Below are 17,724 nucleotides of genomic sequence, written 5' to 3' on the forward strand. Positions count from 1 at the left end.
ATGCCCATGATTTCTAAAATAATATCAAGTTTTATTTCAATTATTTTCTTAAATCTGACTACTAGTAGTACAATATCTGTTAATATTTAATTTACTAAATCAGATTCACAGCATTTTCTGTTATTGTACTTTAACTTGTAAACACTGAGTGTCGTGAATGTATGTGTGTTCCGCCATTTCGGAGCGTGACTGTTTGTTGTGATTGTTGATGTTATGTAAGATCGGAGGTTTTTATTTGTTTTTTTTTTGAGTAGTTAAAGGAGTATAAAGCTATTATTTTAAGTTGTAATATACGAAGCGTAATCTTTGGAGGTTTACTATATACATTATTTTAACTGCATCTGATATCAGAGTGAACATAATGGAGAAAGGAAAACGTGCAGAGTCTTCTGCTCAGAATGAAGTTAACACAATAGGTAAGAATAATGTTTGAAGTCATTTAAGTGTTGATTCTTATCTGTATATTTCATAATTGTTATAGTAACAGTGTAGGATAATTATATTATATTCATAAGTGTATGCATCCCCCCCCCCATGTAATATCGAAAATATCAATAGTCGGCGTTCCTGCAAAATTGCCGCCACGGTTTCTGCCATCTTTGTTGTAATTTAGCTTTGTTATGTCGCTCAGTTATTCTTATTTGAATTTCTATAAATAGTAAAAAATAAAACATTTTGAATGCGATAAATAAGTATTTGCATCTGTATTCTGTGTCAGGCCAGCTCAGTTTCTTGAAAAAATTATCTACTGATATTACACTTCTGATATAGGTGAGTGACTGTCAGTAGAAATGGTCATTTCATGAGGTTTGCAATTGACTTCTCAATTGATATCATCAATTTCTAAAATTCCAAAAGCCTGTCATGTTCAACTTTTCAGAAGTAATCGAGCATTAACAAAAAATTTTCCATCACCACTCAATTCCACCTTTTTATGCTTTTTAAATTAATTATTTAATAAATTGTTACAATTCGTCCACGAGTTTTATTCAGATAAGAAAAATATATATACATATATATATTTTAAACAGTACTATTAACCTCTTTGTAAATCTTATTATTTTTTCCATATAACACCAAATTTCTGTGCACGGTTTGTAAATGTCACTAGGAACTGCTATGCACATTTTTGAAAAAGGTTACTGTAATATCCGAAATCACAACCCACTTCTTTGATAATACATATCATAGCATTGTAGCCATCCTATGTATTGGTTTGCTTTTTTTTTTTTTTCCCCCATAAATGGCATAATCTTTGAGTAACACCCATGATATATAAAATATTGTTAGATGGGTAGGAAGTGAGCACCACTTCTACAATGATTTATTTACTTGTATTAAGAGTATAAAATACATATCCACCCTAACTAGGTCAGGAGGACAGATACTCTTGCATTGAGCTGTCATCATATGGGCAGTAAAGGAGGTATATTAAGATGCCTGCTGTACTAGTTGGTACATAGAATCAACACTAGTTGATTCTATGTACCAACTAGAAAATTAATGTTGCAAAAACATTAATTTTCTAAGCCAAAAGCACCAAAAACTCCCTGTGAAACTTCATGGATCCTGTCCTGCATTGAGTGGTCAAGTTGTCACTGAAGGCGTTCTGTGACCTTCAGTGTTATCTAGTTCATATAATTGACACTCCCACAATTCTCTCTCTCTTTTTAAATTTTTTTTTTTACCAAAAAGTCTATATTCGTATTTATTCTTTAATATCATCCAAGTAAAGATGTAGAAATGGTGCTTTAATTAACATGACAACGTTCATATGTACCACTATGAGTGATTGAATAGCAGAATAACCAGCATTACTTCTGGCAGTATTGGCAAAGTCCAGCCTTCATTATTTGAATGTTGTAAACAGCATTATATTTTATTATTATTATAACACCCTCCATTCACTATTTGAATGTTGTAAACAAAAAAAATATATATATTATTATTATTACACCCTCCATGAAGTCGGCAGACTCATCATGTGAGGTTCATTCAACTAACAACAAATCTCTCATGTTGACTCTTAAAATCCTTAACACTCTCTGCATTAACAACATATTTAGATGATGCATCTCATTCATTGATAGTTCTCCATGTGAAAAATCTACTCCTCACAACTCTTCAACACACTCCTATATAGCTTCCAGGGATGGTCTCTGGTTCTTGTTCTCGTCTTCTACTCTTTTTATAATCTCTTCTGGATTAATCCAATAAAATCCCCTCCCTAACTTAAACATCTCTATCATATCACCTCATTTCCTCCTATCCACTGAATTCTGCAATCCACATTTCTTCAACTTCTCACCATAACCAGCATTACAGAGACCTGATATTGTCTTAGTTACTCTTCTCTGGGCATTCTCCATTTTTTTCCACATCACATTGAAAACCAGGTGACCAAATCTGAGTAAGTAGTCCAAGTGTGGTCTGACCAGTGTTTTAAACATTGGTACAACTTCGTTATCCCTACCTGTTCGAGTACTTTTTATCATAGCAGTACTATGATGTGCAACACTTGCAATATGTCCTCTAAATTTCAGTCTGCTGTCAACAATCTCTGCCAAATCTTGAATCTCACCCACTTCCTGCAGTACAGCACTATCATATAGTACACAGTGCCATATTTCTGCACTTAAAAATTCAACACTTTGCACTTATTAATATTAAACTACAACCCCACTCCTTTGTTCGAGTCAAAATTTTATTCAAATCTTTTTGAAGAGAATTAATATACTTATAATTCTCCTTATACTTGCTACTTATAACTCTTGCCAACTTTGCATCATCAGCAAACAGTTGAAGGTTCCCATTCTCTTCACATGATATTTCATTTACAAACAGGTTAAATAGTAAGGGGCCCAAGAACAGAACCCTGAGACTTCTTTTTTTTCAGATACTGCTCCATCATGCACAACTTACTGGTATCATTCAGAGAGCTAGTCTGATCTATCTGAACCAATATGTTATCTATTCCTATTGCAGCTTGTACACCAACTTATCAGGTGACAATCTGTCAAATGCTTTGCAAAGTCCCAGAATATCACTGTATAGGATTGTCTCTTATTTAACTCTTCACCTTGTCACAAAATGCAAGTAAATTGCTAAAACAAGACCTACCCTTTACAAATTCATGCTGACCATCATAAAGAATACTACGTCCATCAACCAATCTTGTCTTCTATTCCTAACCAATCTCTCCAACACCTTGATTACAATTTTAGTTTTACAGGCTGGTCTATAATTGGGAACTTTTGTCCTAGAATCATGCTTGGGAGTGGTACTGTTTTGTCTTCTTTCCACTCCTTATGCAAGATTTTTCATTAAATAACCAGATCACGGGCATAGTTAACTGTTTGTGCACATTCCTTAAGAATGTGTGGTGATATATCATCCATTCCCACAGCCTTATTAATATCTAATCAACACCAGATACACCTGATTCTTTCACTGTCAATTTTTCTCCCTTCTATATATATTGCACAGCATTATTTACACTGGTATGTACATGCCGATAAAGAATTCATTCAATAATTCCATGATTCTTTGCAACTGTCATGCTGCTGCCATGACTATCCACCTGTGTCAATCTGCCATAGTTATTCTTTCTTTTGCTTACCATATATTACTATTATTATTACTATTATTACGGGCAACTCCAGGGAGTCATTGGACTCATCGAGGGAGGCCCCAAATCATATTCATCACAACTATTTGACATTCATACAGTATCTATCATACCTCGCCTTAAACTCATTCACTGTCACAGCATCCACCACAGACTCAGGGAGCGCATTCCACTCATTCACTACTCTAAAAGTAAAGAACCCAGCTCTAACACCTTTACTAACCACACCTTTGCCCAGTTTCCATGGATGTCCCCTAGTCCTCCCACAACCAGCCCTGTTCTCAAAAATATCTTCTGAATTAATTTTATAGAAACCCTTCAGTAATTTGAATGTCTCAATCATATCTCCCCTCCTCCGCCTATCAACCAATTTTTGCAACCCACAAATCCTCAACCTGTTCTCATACGGTTCATTCCACAGACCTGCTATCATCTTGGTCACTCGCCTCTGGATCCTCTCCACCTCCTCCCCATCAAGAAGAAACCTAGGTGACCAAATCTGAGCACAGTAGTCTAGATGGGGTCTTATCAAGGCTCGATACAGAGGAACAATAACCTGCTTGTCTCTGCTTGTCATCGTATTCTTCAGCAACCAAGTGATTTGATGAGCTGTTTTGGTCACTTTTGCAATGTGTCCCCTAAATTTCAATTCCTTATCTACCAACACTCCTAAATCTCGTGCCTCATCAATTTCCTGGAGCACGGTTCCACCAATGCAGTAAACTGCCGCCAATCTTTTCACCCCAAAATGCATAACCTTACATTTTGCCACATTAAACTGACATCTATTCTCCTTAGCCCAGACCTCCAATCTATCCAAATCATCCTGCAAAATTTTGACGTCATCTGCATTCACTATTGCCCTACCCAACTTCGCATCATCCGCAAACAAATGAACTGTTCCTCTCAGATCATTTCCTATATCATTTATGAACAAATTAAACAGCAGTGGTCCAAGAACAGATCCTTGTGGTACACCACTAGTCACAGGCCGTCTTGTGGACTCTACTCCTGAGTAAACCACTCTCTGATATCTCTCCGTCAACCACCCTCCTATCCATCTCACCAACCCTATGTCCATTCCCATATGCTGCAATTTACTGATTAGAATTCCATGTGGAATCCTGTCAAAGGCCTTGGCAAGGTCCAGTAGAATCACCGTAAACCCATTACCCTTATCCAGTTCAGCCGTCACTGTGTTATAATACGTGAGCAAGTTACTGAGGCATGACCTACCCTTCACAAAACCATGCTGTCCCCGATACAGTATCCCATTTTCTTCTATCCAATCTTGTATTTTCCTCTTGACTATTTTCTCTAAGACCTTGACAATGATTCCTGATATGCTAATCGGTCGGTAATTTACTACAGCAGTCTTGGAACCACCTTTATGCAGTGGAACTATTTTCCCCTCTTTCCACCCGCTCGGGGCTAACCCAGACCCGAGACTCAAATTAAACAAAATGGTCAAGGGTACTGACAATTCTTTAGCTGCTTCTCGTACAACACGAGCTGGTATACCATCCAATCCCACAGATGTATTGACATTGAGGTTATGCAATAGACTACTCACCTCCACTTCATTAACCACAATTCCCTTATAATATACTGGTTTATTCGTTTCTGCAATGTCATCACCTGGATGATATACTTTTGCAAAGTGCTCACTCAGTAACTCAACTATCTCAACTGATTCAGTTACCTCCCTACCATCGGCATTCTTTAAAATCAATCTGCGATGTACATTTTTCCTTTTACTTGCTACATATCTAAAAAACTGTTTAGGATTCTCTTTAGCCTGCGTGGCCAATGTTCTTTCGTAATCCTTTTTTGCTTTTCTTACCACACTCGTCACCCTTCTGGCCTGTGCTTTATACCATTCATGTGCCTGCCGGTCACCCTTCTCCTTAAATTCCCTCCATAGTTGTTTCTTTTTTTGCAACTCAAGCTTAATGGTGTTATTCATCCATTTAACCCCTACTTGATTTATTATTCGGACTCTAGGTATACAGTCAGCCATTGCTTCATGCAAGCACTTCTTAACTACCTCCCATGCACTATCAACTTCTAGTCCTTGCAGTTGTACATGCCATGGCACTGAACCAATCAAACTCCTAAGCTTGTCATACTTTCCAGCCCGATAATTCCACATGTACCCTGTCTTAATTGAAAATTCTACACCTTTAGCCACCTCCCAAGTTAAGACCCTATGATCACTCTCACCGATTGGTGGCAATGTGGTCATATTTGTTACAGCCAAATCCTCAGATGTAATTACTAGGTCAAGTACTCTCTGACCCCTAGTATTTTCCATTACATGCTGTCGCAGATAGTTATCCCTTAATAACCGCATAAAATCCAGTTCCTTCCTTCCGTGTGTCCTCTCCTCACTCCAATCAATGCGACCATAGTTGAAATCTCCCATAATAATCACCCTCCTTCCACCCATTTCTTCTATTTGCTTGTGCATACTGTCACCACCATCTTTTCCATCACCTGGTCTATAGCAGCACCCAATTGTATGTTTAGTTCTGCTAGCCACAATCTCACACCAAATGGCCTCAAATGTGCTCTTTTCTCTATCCTGCAATTCAACTTCTATTCTCCTTGGCTGGAGCTCATCAGCTATCATCAACAATACTCCTCCCCCCATTTTATTCTCTCTGTCATTCCTGAACACACTATACCCATCACATTCAATCCCACTAGTTATATCATCTACAGTCAGCCATGTTTCACTAATACCTATAACCTGTGGTCTGGAAGTGCCAACTATGGCCAAAAACTCTTCCTTCTTGTTCCTAATACTCCTAGTATTAGTGTACATGAATTTAAGACCCCCATTAGCCCCAACCCTACCTTGATGCCTTATATTAACTATCCCACTCAGATTTGTTGTCCTTATTTGCTCTGGCATATTATATTCATTCTTACATTCAACTGCCTCCATAAGGACTGTATCTCTATTCCCCCCCCCCCCCTAACAAATCTAGTTTCCCTGAGTTTGCACATCCACTACATTCAGCAACACTTTCTCAAGTCTTCTTACACCTCCACTTACACCTCCAGTATAATATAGCAGAAGAATTTCCTGGAATTAAGCATAGCCTGGCCAGCCAATCTTCTCTCATACTGTATCTTTTCTTTCTTTCCTAGCTTGTACTTTATACTATTCATGGATCCAATTGCCACCAACTGTCTTGTACCTGCTCCATAGCATTTTCTTTTCCGGTACTAGTGTACAACAATATGCTCTGCTCAATACCCTCTATGTCTCTATATAAGCAGTCACTCCTATTGCATCTGTGATATCACTTCTGTCACCAGAAGTGATATCACAGATGCAATAGGAGTGCTGCCATTCAGAACACTAGAGATCATTCCACTGCAAAATTGAAAACAAAAACGAATTTAAAAAAGGAAACAAGCAAAGAGAAAATGTGAAAAATTACATATTACACATATAAAGTATTCATAAAAACAAATAATTCTGATAATATGGAATTTTCATAAAGAAAAATTATATGACCTTCCTGAAAGTAACTTGCTCGTGTAAATCTATCATGACCAGGGACCTGAACTCAGATCTCATAGATATCCCAGTAGGGCAAGGACAACCTAGTAAACTTAAATGCTACCAAAACCCAGGTTCTATCTGATCTCTCGCAAGAAACAGATCACCCCCCCCCCCTTTACCTTAGTAGTACTGGGATAGTCAAACATGATAGATTACTTTCTTGGACTGACCTGCACCTCTGATATTTTGATCTTTCCTGGCACAACAAAGGACTATTTCAACAATAGTCTCTGCAGCTACCAAAAAACTTGGTGCGTTTTTGTACAAGACACTACTTTTCACTTTCATAGCAGCTAACTCTATACAAGGTTCCAAATCTGCTCAGCCGTGGAATATTGCTCTCAGATATTTGGGGTGGTACACCAAAATCCTCTTTAAGATTGTTCGATTCTATTCTGAAGAGGGCAATCCAGCTAATTAATGATCCCTCTCTCTCACAAACCTACTTCAGTCCCTCTCTCACAGACATTCAGTTTTGTCTGGTGCCTCTTCTACAGATACTTTCATGGATAATGCTCTACTGAACTGGCCACAATTATTCTTCCACTCTCCTCCAAAATCATTAAAACAAGCTACTCACTGCTAACCAACACTTACAGACCATTTAAAACTCACTGAACCAACTTTACTGCCTCCTCTTTCATTCCATCTGTTTCTGTCTTGTGGAACAGTCTCCCCCACTTTGTCTTCCTAAAAGATTACAACTCTCAGCTGTTCAAACAACATGTGAACAGATTCCTCTTCTCCACACTTGGCAGTGATGTGCTGTAGGCCTTGTGGCCTTTCGTGTGTGGATCAGATAAAAAAAAAAAAAAAAACTACTATTCTATAGCACAATCACTACAAACATCTCAAGGAAATGACAGGCAATCTACAACACTTCCATTTCTTCATAACTGTTCCCTCTTCCAATCTTTAAAGGTACCTGTGGCATGACTATAAACAATAAATTACACAATAACCACAGTAATTAACTTTAATGAAATGAAAGTACAGATATTTCATACTGAAAATAACAGTACATCATCAATGTGTAGAAACAAGCAAATCAAAGAAATGGGGGAATATGTACTTTCATTTCATTAAAGTTAATTACTGTGGTTATTGTGTAATTTATTGTTCCATTTTCATTATTTCTAATCTACGAGCAGGGTGCTTAAGGGTCAAAGCTGTACTATAACTGAGAGGAGACCTCCACATAGCCTTTAAAGGAATGCGGAGAACCGACCAAGGCTTCTGACCTAATGTCCAATCCTCACCTTCTCATAGTGCACCCTGTTGGGTATCTACCTAGATACTAAATGAATAAGGATGGGCTGGCAATTTGGGATTTAGCCAACCAAATTGTTTTCTTATTGGCTTAAACCAAAATACAAAATGAAGGTACAACATGACAAAATTTCATGCCAGCTGGGGCCTTCGCCAGTTAAACAAGGCCCCCATTGTTTTTGCCAGGGAACCAGGGCGAACATTGAAAAGTCAGCTACTGGAACAAATTTGAAAGCACACCCCAACTCAATATTACCAGAGTTAAAGATCGGTACTATCAACATAAGAAGCCTGAATGGCAAAGAAATGGAGCTAGCTTAGGAATTAGATAAGTGCCAGATTGACATAATAGGGGTGACTGCAACAAAAAAGACAAACTGGTGAGATCTTTCTGAGCAATAAATACAAGATGTTATATTCAGGCAATGACAATCAAGGAAAAGAAGGAGTAGCCATAATATTCAACACAAAATATGAGGCTAATCTTCTTGAATGGCATGCAGTCTCAAGTAGAGTGATATTGAAAAATATCAGAATGGGAAACTGGATATTGAGACTTATTTGTGCCTATGGTCCCACAGAAGGCTCTACTAAGGTAGAAGTGGAAGAATTTTTTGAGGCTCTAGAGAAAGCTACTGACACAATGAAAAAGGAAAAATTGGTCATTGTTGGGGATCTAAATAGCAGAGTAGGAAGTTGTTATTTCTAAAGTTTTTTTTTATATTATTTCTTCTTCCTCTATATTGTCCCTATATGTTATTGCATTGCACAAAAGTTCACTCCAATTGGTGCAATGACTTTAACTCTCTCTTTCAGAATCCAACTAATCATTGACTCAAAACCAAGTACAAAATAAACACATTTAATAAAACTATAACTACAGATTATATGGATCCAAGGCCTTATTTAAAAATATAAACTTCCTCTTAAGACTAAACACTTTTTCTTTCACAATCACAAAAAATGTTCATAGTCTTTTTCTCTTTCTGTTAAGGCTCTTTTTCAGAAGTTACACGGCTCTGTACTTCATTTTCAGGATCCTTTTCATCAATCAATATAACACATATAAAAGTCTTCTTGACTAAATCTTGTTTCCTTTTAGTAGCAATACTCATCAGATCATGCATCCTTAATACCTATAAATCTTCTTAATCAATATATTTTCTAAACATTTACTTTCAGGCATCCTTAATACTTATAGAACTTCCTTATCAATATTTTCTCTAAGAAAAACATTCACTTTAGAATGTAAGCAACAAGTTCTCCTTTCATTCACAATACTAAATGACAGTCTTAACTTTTTCCACTTTAAAAACTTTCTAGATTCCCTTTTATTCATTACTTATTCCTCCTTGAAACCTATTATTTCCACTATTCCTTTTTCGGAATACACTATAAAATTTCTTCTGACTGCCACACACAAAAAAAAATCAAGTTCCTTCCAACTTGAATATTTACTGTCCAGTGTAAAAAACTTAGTTTCAAGATTTCCTTTTATTCATTACTTATTCCTCCTTGAAACCTATTATTTTCACTATTCCCTTTTTCGGAATACATTATGAAATTTCCTTCTGACTGCCGCACAAAAAAAAATCAAGTTCCTTCCAACTTGAATATTCCTCGGCCAGTGCTCTAAAAACTTTCCGAACGCTCTCTTGTTTACAACTGTAACTTGGATACGCAACGCTTTCCTAGTCAGCTGTCAATCACACATCAAGTTCTCTCCGGGAGCATGCGCACGTCACAAAAGTCAGAAACTACGCACTGCAATAAAATATCAAGTTCCTTCCAACTTGGATATTAACCGGCCAGTGTAAAAAAACTTACAGTTTCAAGATTTCCTTTTATTCATTACTTATTCCTCCTTGAAACCTATTATTTTCACTATTCCTTTTTTCGGAATACATTATGAAATTTCCTTCTGACTGCCGCACAAAAAAAATCAAGTAACTTCCAACTTGAATATTCCTCGGCCAATGTTCTAAAAACTTTCCGAACGCTCTCTTGTTTACAACTGTAACTTGGATACACAACGCTTTCCTAGTCGGCTGTCAATCACACATCAAGTTCTCTCCGGGAGCATGCACACTTCACAAAAGTCAGAAACTACGCACTGCAATAAAATGGCTGACTCGCTGTATCCATCAGCACTAAGAGAAAGTCTTTCACAAACACAAAATTCAACATTTTAAAATACAACAAACTTTCTTATAAGTAACACAAATAATCAGTTTAGTAAGTACTTCAATATTTTTACTTCTTTACATGTTACTTCTAATATAACATTTTCATAACGAGCACATCACAAGTGCAGACACTGAGTGTATGAAAACAAAAACTAACAAGCATAATTAATACGTAAAAATATTCAGAATTTTTAATATGATTATTTTTACAAAGTGATTGTCAAACATACAAAAATATTTTGGGAAAATTTGGAGAAAAGAACAAAGCTAATAGTAATGGCAAATACCTGTTGGATTTCTGCTCAGGACATGGACTGGTTATTACTAACACCATGTTCTAACATAAAAATGTACACAAATTCACATGGAGCGAAGAGGCAAGGAATAAGAAAAGTCTCATTGACTATGTTATTGTTGATAGTGATGTTTTCTCCCTGGTGCAGGACACCAGAGTGTACAGAGGATTTGAAATTGGAAGTGATCACTATTTAGTCTTGAGCAGGATAAAATTGAATTTGAAAATTCAATTTTATCCTGCTCTCAGATGTGAACTGTAGACTCAAATACACAAAGATTATTGAAGAAAAAATGAAAGAGTTTGAGAACAGGAACCAAACCTTGGAGATTCGGTGGAAAGCCCTGAAGCAAACATTGATTGATTCAGCCAGAGAGGCATGTGGTGAGGTTGTCTGCAAGGATAGAAAAATCAGAACTCCATGGTGAACACAGGAAATTAAAGAGACAGTGAAGGAAAAGAAGAAAGCATATCAAAAGTTCCTAGATAAGTCAGCTTGTGCTCTTAGAGAATACAGAGACAAATGTAAGAAAGCTAAACACTGTGAAAACATTGCTAACAAAAGTCATGGGAGGACTTTGGCAAGAACATAGAAAATAAATATCAAGAAGTTGGCAAGATATTCTGGAAGTTGTTGAAGAAGCTCAGAAATAGAGGAAAGAGTGCTGTAAAAGGAATTAGAGATGATTAAGGTGACATGAAAATAGGAGGAAAAGCTATCCTTGAAGTATGGAGTCAGTACCTCGAAAAATTGGTAAATGAAGCAAGCAGTGATAGCACAGTGGTACAAAACACTCAGCAGGCATACAGTCAGGAATACATATATATACTTGAAGTATTAAAAGCCATCAAAGGCTTGAAATGTGGAAAAGCAGCAGGAATAGATGGTATCTGACCAGAAATGCTCAAGTATATAAAAATCTTACAGTGGCAGCACTACATAGTTCAGAAGGCATAGACAGAGGGACAAATTCCCGATGATTGGAGTAGAGTACCTATATATAAAAAGGGAAATAAAACCGAATGTGAGAATTACAGAGGTATTTCCCTACTGAGTGTTCCTGGTAAGATTTATGCTAGTATACTTGAGAAACGGTTGAGAAGAATTGTGGTAGAAAAGCTCGGTGAAGAACAAACTGGATTCAGGCCAAATAGAGGCTGTCAGGATCAGATCTTCACTTTGCGACAAATAGTTGAGAAAGCATGGGAATATAACAAAGATCTGTATTTAAGGTTTGTCGATTTGGAAAAGGCATATGACAAGGTGCCAAGAGAGAAGCTATTCAATATGCTGCAGTTATATGGTATCGATTGGGCATTATATCAAGCAATACTTAGTCTTTATTTGAGTTGTAAGTCAGCAGTTAGAATTGAAGGAAGTACAGGAAGATGGTTTAATGTTAAATCTGGTGTGAGACAAGGATGTACATTATCCCCTCTGTTATTCATTATCTATATGGATCATATTATGAAGGAAAGTGGTATTAAACCTGATATCAAAATTGGAGATGTTAATGTCAGCTCTTTATGCAGATGATGTTATACTTCTAAATAAATCTGCTACAAGTCTGCAAGATTCTCTGACTAAATTGAATAGCTGTTGTAATAGATATGGCATGAAGGTCAGCAATAAAAAGACAAAGACTGTGAAAATAGGCAGAATCGTTGAAAATGTCAACTGCGTTGTGAATGGAGAATCTGTGGAACAAGTAAAATATTTCAGCTACTTAGGCACGATTTTTAGTGAAGATGGTAAATTAAATATGAAAATTGACAACAGAATCAAAAAAGCTGATATGGTAGGAAGTCAATTGAATAAATTCATATGGAATAATAGAGAAATTACTCAGAACACTAAATTAGCTGTATACAAGTCAGTGTTCAAACCAGTTTTAACTTATGGATCTGAGAGCTGGGTCAGAAGTAAAGCACTTAACCAAAGACTAGAAACTGCAGATATGAGTCCTGAAAAGGATTAGAGGCGTGAACAGATTGCATCAATGGCAATATCATATTAAAAACGAGGATATTAGGAAATAACTTGACATTGTCAACATCCAGGAATGCGTTAGCAGAGCTAATCTCAGGTGGTATGGTCTCTTAAACAGAATGGGCGAGGATAGATTTGCAAAACAAGTGTTCTCCTCCAGGTTGGCAGGAAAACGACCCAGAGGAAGACCAAGATATAGATGGATTGATGCGGTACAAAGTGCCTTAAACGATAGAAATATAAGGTCTGATAATGTTGGAGTCTTGACTAATAACAGACTGATTTGGAGTAAAATTGTAGATATGAAGTTAGTAATGATGTAAATTTTCCATGTAGTATTATCATATCCTGTATACCCCTTGAGGGTACATGGGAAGAATTTGATGATCATGATGTAATCTATGAGCTGTTATTTTTAACCAGAATATAATAAATGCCATATATTATTAGCGTCTTTCTTTTCCTTGTTCAAACTTTGATCAGTTATTCATTAAATTTGAATAGTAACATGATACGAGTTTATTAACTATTGTAAAGTTTACATTCTTCAAATTCTCGTGGTTTATATATATATATATATATATATATATATATATATATATAATACATGATCCATACAGGAAAGGCCACATGACCTAGTAATAACAATGCAAATCTGTGCTGTGTGTTTGCAAGAATAGAAGAAAAGAGTCTGTTCACTTTTTTGCTTGAAAACAGCTGAGACTAATCTTTGAAGGCAGAGTGGGTGAGACTGTTCTGAAGAATTGAGGTAGATGGAATGAAAGAGGTGGCAGTGAATTTGGTTCATTGTGTTTCAAAATGGACTGTAAAAAGGTGTAGGTTAGCATTGACTCCTGTTTTAATGATTTTGGAGGACAGTTGAGGAATAAGGCCCGTGCAGCAGAGCACTGTTCATGAAAGTGTCTGTTGAAGAGACAAAGACAGAAACTAAACGTCTGTGTGAGAGTGAGGAATTAAAGTGGCAATGTCATTAATTAGTCAGATTCCCCTGTAATAATATCTACTTTTTTTTTATATTATTTTGTTATTATTATTTATGTCGTCGTCGAACTGCGCCTTTGTAATATATTTTTTATCAGTTGTGATGTCGTAGCAAAATTCGTCATTGCTTGAGCTAGTTCTTCATGCACAAAACTTGTAATTATTCTTAATTCTTTTTATCTATATAATTTTACTCCCCCCCTTCTCAAGGTCGTATTTGACTTGCTCCAAGTGTAGATACAAGAAAAGCTTCTGGTTGGAACCAATTCCTTAATCTACCTTGCTGTATTATTCCTGCATTGATCCGTAAAAATTATTTTTTTTTGTTTTAACTGCGCCATTAAGGATTGCGTAAAAGAATTGTTTTTCTTTCCCTTACATACAACAGAAATATTCAGCTGAGCATGAAAAATCTCTTAAATTAACTCTCTAGTTCAAGCAACTCCTAAATCATCTTTATTAGTCAGTCATGACTATTTCTATTCTCAGGATACACAGGTTCTATATTTTTATGAGACAGTTTATTTATTCATATGGAGTTTCCTCCCTTTTCTCCCCTGTTCCTATTGGGACGAGTTGAGCCCCAATAGGGACAGGGATCAAATATTTATGGCTGTAGATCCATGTGTTCACGGGGCCGGTTTACCTGCTTGGGGGATGAAAAAGCCCAGATAAACTAGGGGAAAAAACCCTGCTGTCCACGCCCAAGACTGGCTAACTTGGCTATGGCTGAGGAAGATCCTTAAGCTCCTCTCGTCGCCAATGGGAATCGAACCCAGGACACTCCTTCCCCAGGCATATGGTTGCGAAGTGCAACCATATGCCTGGGGGACAGTGCATTGGTAAGACAAGATCAGGCAAGCTATTAACATGTATTCATTATTAACGTGTATTCATTCAAAGACAAAGTAAACCCGAAATTTAAACCTCATATTAAGTGTCTGCTTCTGACTAATTCAACTAGATAGCAATGCGGACAATACAAATCACGTGTCTAATTCTCCATACGATCATTCAAGCATTTTCGCTTAAACTTTAAGAGAAAGACGTTAAAATTTTAAATAAATTTTCAGATGTACGGACAGACTTAAACACATAACTTAACTCGAAGTTATGAACAGAAAGAGGCATAACTTAATCTACATTCAATTTTTGTATTACACAACATTAGCAGTTTCCTTAGAGCTCTATATACTACTTATTCACATTCAAACAGAAGTACAGCTCTTTGACTTCTCTCATACTTTCTATATTAATAGACAATAGAACCAACGTTCGTTGCTTAAATTTTGCAATCTAGGAATTTCACATAAATCATCTTACTTACAATCTTTCCAGCTTATTACATACAGTCCTTGATCTTAAGGTATATGGGCACGATCTGTTTTCTTCCGAAAAATTTCCAATCGGGTACTAGTTTATGACAGCAATTATACAGCACACACGTAGATCATTGAAGAATCATGGTAGGACATCCCGAAAGGAACGTCTTTGCTGCTATATAACTTCCCATCTTCGTCGGAACTGCGTGACTCTCCGCATCCTCAGAAAAAGCTTGCCACTGGAAACAACTTCGAAGCAAGAGCGAGAGACCTTTTGGCCCCTCAATTTCTGCCTTTTATCTCACTCTCCCAACTTTGGTGCTTCTTCAAATTAAGTCCCCCGGATTTACTGGAAGGGTTTCTCCGTCACCGATGCTATCGCTGGGATTTGGTGGGAAAACTCGTAATCTGGCAACCTTCACAATTACCGCTGGCCTCAGGTCTATTTGCCTAATCCTGTCTGAGCTATTCTTTTTGTATTTACAATTTCAGTGGGTCTTATGTAAATATTCTAACAATTTACCACATTTAATAAGCAGAGTGAGTTAAACATTATTTCAATTACAAGTATTTTATATAAATTTTATTTCCCAAGTAAAATCGACTTGGAAAAAAATGTTTCTATTTTTTTTGGCATCTGCAGAAGCTATGGTTGAAATGTGGTTGTGCCAGAAAAGATTGGAGATGCAGGTCAGTCCAAGAAGAGAAATCTGATCATGTTTGGATATCTCAGTATTATTGAAGGTAAGGTAAGCGGGAGATGCAAGCTCTTTCTTGTGAAAGATTAGACAGGACCGGGTTTTGGTGGCATTGAAGTTTACAAGGTGGTTCTTGTCCCATTTGGATATAAGTAGGATATCAGAGTTCAGGCCACTGGTCGTGGTGAATCTTGAAGATTCTAATACTTGAGCACTAGAAGGGTTTGTCAAATGAAAAGGAGGAATGGAGCTATCATTGTCAAAACTGTGGATAGGATTGGAATTCTGTGAGAGCAGAACCATGAGTAATCCTGCATTGGTGGTGAAATCATTGGAGAGGAAACTGTCCACCATTACATGTGGTGATACTTGGATTTTCTTGTATTGCAGTTAAATTCTGGCCAAAAAACAAGTACCAAGACAAACTGCAAAGGGCAGCTGCCTTGAATAAGTGGTCTTCGCCGTCTGACTTGCAAATCACCTCCTATGAGGATTCCAGCCTGAAAGTCAGAAGGACTAAGCAGCGTTCACTTTACCATCTTGGCTTGAGGAGCCACCAACCTGCGAGAGTCCCACATCTAACAGCACGATATTGAGTTGAACATCTTGCCTACATCGAAACTGGATGATTTTAAAATTGGCGGGAGTGATGAATTGTGATTTAAACTTCATAGCATAATGGGAATATGGTGCCAATCCCATTAAACCATGGATCCTGCATGTCAGGTCAGAACTAAAGAAGCTGGTGGTGGTTCAGTTGGACATCTTTGGGACATTTGGTATGTGTACCAATGCCTCTCAATGAATCCCAGTACGTGGAACTGATGGCCAACCATTTACATCCATTTATGTTCATCATGCATCCCAATGGAGATGACATCTACCAGCAAGTCAGCTGTTCATCTCGTAGATCCAGGCAGGCTACTGCTGCAACAGAATACCAGGAGCATTCCGTTGACTCTGAAATAATGAAGTGGCCACCTAGAAACCCTGATTTAAATCCCATTTTTTTTATATATATCGTCAAGCAGAGTGTTGGGGCCTGTGTCTTTTCACCAGCAAACTTGAGCGAATTGTGGACAGCTCTGGAGGATGCATGAATTGTCATAAGTGTGAAAGATTTTTGCAAACTTGTGGTGGCCGGTATCAGGACCAGGGGGGGGGGGTCCAACACGTTACTGAGTAGCTATCCCTAATTTAATGGCACTTCAGTGTGAAAACACAAAAATAAAAGTAAAAAACATCGTATTGCATTCTGAATGTTCTTCTGTTACAATATTTGCTAACTTAGTCATTGATGAGGATGCAGCAGTATTTCTTAACTTCAAATTTCTCTTGGTGTGGAAATATTCATTATTTCTATCACATTCTTGTGAATACCAACTGAATGTACAATGATGGGTATCTAGGTGAGCAGAAGCATTTCTGTTTATATAGATATCGTGTCACTAAATTTGTTTATAAAAATTATGTAAACAGCTAGTTTTAATGGTTGACCAAATTACTGTAACTTTAGCGTAGCATGTAGAAGATTGTAATGTATTTTCTTACTTTGTATATATGTGTATGTACTCCAGATGATGACCTTGATATGAAAGTCAAAGCGTCAAGTGATTATTTTAGTTTATATTAAACTGAAGTTTTACTGTAGCACAGTAGTTCTCATAATTTTTAATAATGAATACTGAGCACTGTGTAACAATGAAGGAAAGAATTCAGTTCACTAAACTTCATCTGACACTGGTTTCACCACCACA

At 36.9% G+C, this 17,724-nt stretch overlaps 1 protein-coding gene across 1 annotated transcript in view; it reads left to right on the top strand.

Moving 5' to 3' along the window:
* Nucleotides 1-203: 203 nt before the first annotated feature.
* Nucleotides 204-17,724, top strand: part of Adar (Adenosine deaminase acting on RNA) — a 29,619-nt gene continuing 12,098 nt past the window's right edge. The window contains exon 1 of the mRNA XM_090411800.1: nucleotides 204-416. Coding sequence (XP_090267926.1) covers nucleotides 362-416 — 55 coding nt within the window. The 5' untranslated portion in view covers nucleotides 204-361. The remainder of the gene's footprint in view (nucleotides 417-17,724) is intronic.

Source organism: Typopeltis vanoorti, chromosome 22 (assembly GCF_054136105.1).
Source record: "Typopeltis vanoorti isolate ZY-2024b chromosome 22, IOZ_Tvanoo_1.0, whole genome shotgun sequence".
NCBI classification, from domain to species: domain Eukaryota; kingdom Metazoa; phylum Arthropoda; class Arachnida; order Uropygi; family Thelyphonidae; genus Typopeltis; species Typopeltis vanoorti.